Below are 8,295 nucleotides of genomic sequence, written 5' to 3'. Positions count from 1 at the left end.
AAATTAACGCATCTTAAAATATCCGGAAAAAATCACCTTCGATAATTCGTATTGAAAAGTTTGCCCTTTTGCGCTAATCGAGAAATGTGGTTTCTTTTAGTCATGCGATGCGCACTTCCCACACGATGCGCTTTCTGACGTAGTGACGTGCGACGTTGACAATATGAACGTTCTCGCGGGCTGCATCAAAGTGGGCCGTGCGTTGAAACAGCGCACTGTTACAAAATCCTCAATAACTCTTGATAGGAACAAAAATGAAAAAATATCAATACAGATTATTGAAGGTGAAAGATTGCCGCATAACTTGACATAAGTTTTAAAATTTTTAGAGTGAAGAACACAAGAAAAAATACAGTTGAAAATTTTAAATAGATACAAAGTACCATTATTCACACAATTATAAAACAAAAATATTTTTATAAGATAGTGAAAATATCATACCATATGTGTGCAAAAATTCATTGAATTATTTTCAGTCGTTTTTGAGATATAAAATTTACAATTTTATCATGCAATAAAGTTTAAGGGTTAATATCTCAAAGAAAAAAAGGAATTTTAACGAAATATTTATACCAAAAGCTATTCACCATAATCCCTATACAATGAAATATACCTCATGAAGATCGGTGATTTTGCGAAAAATTCGAGGATCACTTGACATGGCTTTAATCAAAATTTATAAAAATACTCTCCTCTACAACTTTGTCGAAGACGGCAAAGCGCTATCTCATTTGGTTCAAAAGATTAATTTTCTATAGCCTATTATGATTATTAAAAAAAATATTTCCAAAAGATGGCGCTTTTTACGCACATAAACATTGTAGAATATGTGATATCGCTAATATGGACATTTTGACTCAATCAATTAAGTAATTCAAAATGCTGTTTTGAGCCACTGTGCATCGTATCGACCCCAATCGGTAGAATGCAATTACGTGTAGCTCATCGTTACGTTGCTATGGTAGAAAATGTTATGATTAATCAAAAACATATACATGACATAGATTTTTGGATTTTACATTTTCATTTGGAGTCTATCTTCTGAGCAGTAATGCTGTGAATGATATAGAAAGTTTTTTAACATTTTTTTTGACAGAATGTCAGCAATACACTTTTTGATCGTATTGCCAGTGTTAGCTTTCATAATTTTATGTACGAATCTCATCGACGCACAGACAACACAAAATATAAATGTTTGTAAGTATGAAACATTGCAACTCATCTATTAGTGTACAGAGGTATTTAAAATATTTTGTTTTAGTTAGCTAGCTAAAACTATTTTGCAAAGTTTAGCTCTTGAAATAAATTGGTGGGACAAAACAAATCGTACAATGAATTTCTAAAAAAATATTTTATGTTTATTGTTGGATATGCATTTAATCCCAATCAGAGAGTTTTGATTACTTTTTAGATTGCACCACCGCTTGTACTCGATCAGAAGGCCATAACAAAATTGTAATAACTGTAGTCATTTATTTCAAAAATATGTTGTACAGAGCCTGTTATAAACCTGTGGTTAGTTGTTAAAATAGCAAAAAATAGAACAAAAAATGTCTATAGATAGCAAAATTGTAAAAAAACTTGATATGGTTTTATCAAAGTTAAAACTAAATGAGATGTAATTATGTTGTACCAATACTTTCATTGTAACTACTGTAAGAGATTAGATAGAAACTGTATCTATCATCCAATAGCGCTGACATGGTAACAAAGAATCGCTGTCCATTGATTTTATATTCTCTTTAAAGTTTTTTCAATTGTAAACTTTTTCCTGAATTGAAAATTATTTTAACTGACTATGTTGTAATATTGACACTATAGAAAAATTTTCGCAGCCCACTTTACTTCCGTTATCTGAAGATAACTCACGTTGTTATATATATATATATATATATATATATATATATATATATATATATATATATATATATATATATATATATATATATATATATATATATATATATATATATATATATATATATATATATATATATATATATATATATATATATATATATATATATATATATATATATATATATATATATATATATATATATATATATATATATATATATATATATATATATATATACATATATATATATATATATATATATATATCAACCATAGTTTTAATTATGTTTTTGTTTTGGTATGCAATTCTGATTAGGTATCTAGCACATATACGCGTATTTCGTTGTAGTACTTGCGAACATCATTAGTGTCATATGGCGAATGACCCACAGAGGTTAAAGCCACAAATAAACAACAACAACAACATTAGTGTCATTATTCTGTTTCTAGATGCATCATGAAGCTACCTACTCATATTCAATGCTCATATTGTTTTGTTCTTACATTTTAAATATAGTGGTATAGATATTTTGCCTGCGAACTATATATATATATATATATATATATATATATATATATATATATATATATATATATATATATATATATATATATATATATATATATATATATATATATATATATATATATATATATATATATATATATATATATATATATATATATATATATATATATATATATATATATATATATATATATATATATATATATATATATATATATATATATATATATATATATATATATATATATATATATATATATAGGGTGTTTTGGTTCATGGTTAAGAATCTCTCGGGGGGTGATAGACTGCCATATTTGGAGAAAAAAATTGTTCTACACATACCATCAAATCTCAACCGTTACAGAGTTATTGAACTTTTTGTGTAAAAAACTTATTTGTCTTAAAATACCTCTAACTTTAAAAGTATACTTTGTATTTTAAATGTTTTAGTTCTATTCGAAAGGTGAGAAAATTTCCTATTGAGTGGTGTTCTCATGTTTTTTAAGTAATTAGTTTTAATTACCTTTTAGCTGCAATGAAGTTAAAAGTTAGTGTTTTTGGGGAGGTTTTTGCTAATTTTCTCGAAATAATGAAGTATGATTATAGCAATATCCATTATCCAAAAGTTGAGTTTTAGGACGATTCATAATTTGTTCTTGGACGTCAGATTTCTATCTCTTCTCATTTCTTTGTAATTTCATTACTATACTTTTCCTGTAACCGACTTGCAAGTGCTTAAAAGACTCTAATCTAAAAAATATGATTTATATCGTTATTTACAAGATTTCATTGGAAAGCTGAGAAAATGTCCTATCAGTGTATGTACAAATATCTTTTAGTTAAGTGTACTAAATGATTTTTTACTAACGAAATAACTCAAAATTTGTGTTTTTTGGAGAGTTTTTTAATTATTCTAATTATTAATCAACAAAATTTATCGTTACTATTGTTCATTTGATGCCCCATAATGTTCTCTATAACTTTTTATTAGACACTTTGTCTATATCTCTTTTCATTTTGCTGCTATTTAATAGTTAACACAGCAAGAGCTCGCCACAAATGTAGTGGGTTCGAAATCGTTATTTTTGCATATGAAACGATGTGATAAAAACGATTTTGCGTCGAAACCAAAAGAGATAATTGAATGGAGTCAAAGAAAAAACTGTAGAACTTGCTGAGATGCATTATTTCCATGATAATAATGGTGATGTTTATTATTTACTATTTTAAGAAAATTAACGAAAATGCTAATAATAGCACTAACTTTAAACTAATTTACTTTTAAAAGAATACTAAATTCACTTAACTGAAAGGTATTAATATATTTTTCACTGTAAAATTTTCCTGGCTTTCAAATACAAAGAAAAAAAGTACAATGAGTGCTATAATTTTTCAATTAGAACTTGTATTAGTGAAAATGAGATAAAAATATCCAAGTTGAATAACCCAAAATCATGAAAATAAGAAAAGGTAAGTGTATCATGTCTAAGAACGAATTAAGCAGCTCATCAAGACTAACAATCTGAATTATTAAAATGATGATGTTAACTATTAGGATTTTCAAGAAATGAACGAAAAATCTTTTAAAATTGTTTAATTTTCAATAAATTACTTTGAAAAGGCTACTTAAACTCATTAGCTGAAACATGTGAGGGCATTACTCAATGCGAAATTTTCTCACCTTTCGAATGAAACTAAAACATTTAAAATACAAAGTATACTTTTAAAGTTAGAGGTATTTTAAGACAAATAAGTTTTTTACACAAAAAGTTCAATAACTCTGAAACGGTTGAGATTTGATGGTATGTGTAGAGCAATTTTTTTCTCCAAATATGGCAGTCTATCACCCCCCGAGAGATTCTTAACCATGAACCAAACACCCAATATATATATATATATATATATATATATATATATATATATATATATATATATATATATATATATATATATATATATATATATATATATATATATATATATATATATATATATATATATATATATATATATATATATATATATATATATATATATATATATATATATATATATATATATATATATATATATATATATATATATATATATATATATATATATATATATATATGGACCAAATCGCGGACTGTTACGTTACATTCAGACGGATATTTCGACATGAATTTCCCTGATAATACATATTTCTGTTACTGATTATACAACCACCTGAAAGTATGCTCATTTGGTGAGATTTTCTTCAAATATAAAATTTCATGTATGCTTTGCTATTTGTGACTTAAGAACGTCTAAGCAAGGACTGTTACGTTACATAATTTTGGAAGCAGTTTTTAAAGTTGTTTTACATTGTCGAAAAAGTATGCTCTCCTAGTGAACTATTTTTAACAAATGTTACATATTTTCTAAGCTTTAGAGTGAAAGCTGAAATCAAAATGTTGATAATGCTGAAAAATGTCTTTTTGGTTTGCAGCAAAAAGCAAAAATGTTAGGACTGTTACACTAAAAGACTGTTACGTTACATGTGCGATCTTGGTTTGCATCTAAAATTTGATTATGCATTAAACTGACTTTAGTTCTTCTATTATACAATGAATAACCTTAATTAAGTGGTTTCACGATAAAACATGCAATAGATTCCAAGAAATCAAAATAAAATTAGGAAAAACCCTACACTACACCCACAGCTACACCCAATTTATTTTTAATCTTATATAAATACATTAACATGTTTTAACAGGTGAACATAGCTCTAATCGCAATAGAAAATTTGATAACTGGATTTTTATATAGTAAAGTTTATTAAAACCATGAAAAAATACTACTACTTTTTCTTGTTTTTGATAAACTTTTGTATATAAACATCCAGTTATCAAATTTTCTATTGCGATTAGAGCTATGTTCACCAGTTAAAACATGTTAAGTTATGCCTAAGGAACAACCTTCGATGATATGTGGGCATATTGGGCCTATTAAATCAGAGTATAAGTGATATTACTATGGAAACATAGCAAAAACACGATTTTTGATTGGAGACACCTCTAAATCATGTCCAAATTAAGTCATTTTTGGCGAAACTTCTTAAATTCACACGTAGAACAAAAATCTGGGCTGACCCATGTATATTTCAAAACTTTTTCAAAATGTGGAGAGGTCTAATGGGCATTGTATATCGCAATGCGATCTCTTTTATAAACTTCTTAGTGCAGATGGAAGTCCATCCTTTTGTGCGACAAATGGAAATATTTTCATCATTCTTTTTGGTGTGGCTTTCGCTTAGTAGCAGGGTTGCCACATTCACTAATGTTCTTGAAAGATTTGCAAAAACCTACGGGTTTGTAGATTAATTCGATAAACATTGGTTTATATGTGTCACTGATAAAGTACAGCAGACTTGACAGGCGCAAACTCAATCCAAGTTATTAAATGGAACTTTAGAATTCAATTCTTTCTCTATTATGTTTTCATCCTAAAACGAACGGTTTGCAGATAACTATTTTTGGTGATACCAGACGAGATTCCTTTCTAACGATTCGAACCTTACCCGAATTCGCTTCTGCTGCGTACATACACGAACATTCCCCTTTCGCAGCTCACATCGAATGAGCATTGTATATCGCAATGTGATCTCTTTTATAAACTTCTTAGTGCAGATGGAAGTCCATCCTTTTGTGCGACAAATGGAAATATTTTCATCATTCTTTTTGGTGTGGCTTTCGCTTAGTAGCAGGGTTGCCACATTCACTAATGTTCTTGAAAGATTTGCAAAAACCTACGGGTTTGTAGATTAATTCGATAAACATTGGTTTATATGTGTCACTGATAAAGTACAGCAGACTTGACAGGCGCAAACTCAATCCAAGTTATTAAATGAATATAATTCAATTCTTTCTCCATTATGTTTTCATCCTTAAAAGAACGGTTTGCAGATAACTATTTTTGGTGATACCAGACGAAAATCCTTTCTAACGATTCGAACCTTGCCCGAATTCGCTTCTGCTGCGTACATACACGAACATTCCCCTTTCGCAGCTCACATCGAATGAGCATTGTATATCGCAATGCGATCTCTTTTATAAACTTCTTAGTGCAGATGGAAGTCCATCCTTTTGTGCGAAAAATGGAAATATTTTCATCATTCGTTTTGGTGTGGCTTTCACTTAGTAGTTTGTAGATTAATTCGATAAACATTGGTTTATATGTGTCACTGATAAAGTACAGCAGACTTGACAGGCGCAAACTCAATCCAAGTTATTAAATGAATATAATTCAATTCTTTCTTCATTATGTTTTCATCCTAAAAAGAACGGTTTGCAGATAATTATTTTTGGTGATACCAGACGAAAATCTTTTCTAACGATTCGAACCTTGCCGGAATTCGCTTCTGCTGCGTACATACACGAACATTCCCCTTTCGCAGCTCACATCGAATGAGCATTGTATATCGCAATGCGATCTCTTTTATAAACTTCTTAGTGCAGATGGAAGTCCATCCTTTTGTGCGACAAATGGAAATATTTTCATCATTCTTTTTGGTGTGGCTTTCGCTTAGTAGCAGGGTTGCCACATTCACTAATGTTCTTGAAAGATTTGCAAAAACCACCAATCAAAGCAGGCTAATTAATGCTTTTACAAAATCTATCAAAATTTACGGTAAAATCTACGGAATCTACTACACAATTGTTTTGATTATTTCCCAACGAATCGCGCGAAAATCTGTTTGTTCCGTACAGCACAGCGCAAATAATTGACATTGGAAAACAAATCGGCAACTTCAGCTGCCAAACACTTAGACACGTCACTTTTCTGACTCAAATTTTTGTAGGTATTTTCTTGCTTCCGTCCAATTGGTCAGTTTATTAGTTTTATCGTACATTTTTCGGATATTATTATAGAAAATAACTAACCCGATAAGAGGGAAGTTATTTTCCAAAGCACGAAATGGAAATTTCAATTGTAATTCTTCTGATAACGATTTTGTGGTCCTAATAAGAACCGTTTGTTGTGAATATTATTTCGCCGTTTTCCGCTCGGCATGATGATTATTCGCTTGGTATGGATAGCGCACAGATTGGTATCTTCCAACAAATTAACCAGGCAGGCCTCGCTGGCTTCTTAGAGGGCCTTCTTACGGCTGAGCCTCGGAAGAGTAGATCGGTTTTGAAATGCTGTGCAATCTCACGGACCAGGCACTGGAAGAGCAGCTTGCGAATTAGTAACTCTGTCCACTTCTGAGAGCGATGAATTTCACGCAGGGCGACGACAGTTCTTGGTTGGCAGCGATAAGGATAAGGCGATAACGATAGCTATGATTTGGTTGGTAGTCCAAATGCAGCTTCTCGTTGAGCAGCACACGTACGTGTGTTCTGCTCTGTGGCTTAGACACGTCTGACTTTAAGAAAAACTGTGACACCCATATTTATAGGTTCTAGCATTAATGTTGATTCGCATTAAAAGTAGTTTTTGAACTTTTTAAACAAGTTTTACATAGCAAACAAAGTATCAATAGCAAGCGTTGAACGTTTTCCTTTCGATTTATGGAACAATATTAGTAATACCTTTAGTAGGAGAAAAGTTATTAAGGTTCAAAGTGTACGTAACGCATCAGTTTTGAAAATTTTGAAATGACACCCAGTATAGTAAAGAAAGACGTAAGTCCTACGTCAAAACAAAAATAATAGTGTCAAATGGTAATGATAAGCCTTTCATTTGAAACTAGTTTCGTTAAGATCAGTTCAGCCATTTCTGAGATAATTACATGACATTTTGTACATACATACATACACACATACAGACATTGTCTCAATTTGTCGAGCTGAATCGATTGGTATATGAGACTCGGCCCTCCGTGCCTCGGAAAAACTTTTCAAAGTTTGAGCGAATCCTATACATTTCTTTTGTAAGAAATG

At 29.9% G+C, this 8,295-nt stretch overlaps 1 protein-coding gene across 2 annotated transcripts in view; it reads left to right on the top strand.

Annotated features, from left to right (window-relative positions):
- Nucleotides 1–1,046: 1,046 nt before the first annotated feature.
- Nucleotides 1,047–8,295, top strand: part of LOC131688618 (ionotropic receptor 25a) — an 800,747-nt gene continuing 793,498 nt past the window's right edge. For both annotated transcript variants that reach the window (XM_058972999.1, XM_058973000.1), the window contains exon 1: nt 1,047–1,197. In XM_058972999.1, coding sequence (XP_058828982.1) covers nt 1,098–1,197 — 100 coding nt within the window. In that variant the 5' untranslated portion in view covers nt 1,047–1,097. The remainder of the gene's footprint in view (nt 1,198–8,295) is intronic.

This window comes from Topomyia yanbarensis, chromosome 3 (genome assembly GCF_030247195.1).
Source record: "Topomyia yanbarensis strain Yona2022 chromosome 3, ASM3024719v1, whole genome shotgun sequence".
Taxonomy (NCBI): Eukaryota; Metazoa; Arthropoda; class Insecta; order Diptera; family Culicidae; genus Topomyia; species Topomyia yanbarensis.
The sequence above is the reverse complement of the archived record's forward strand: the minus strand, read 5'-3'. Positions and strand labels throughout refer to the sequence as shown.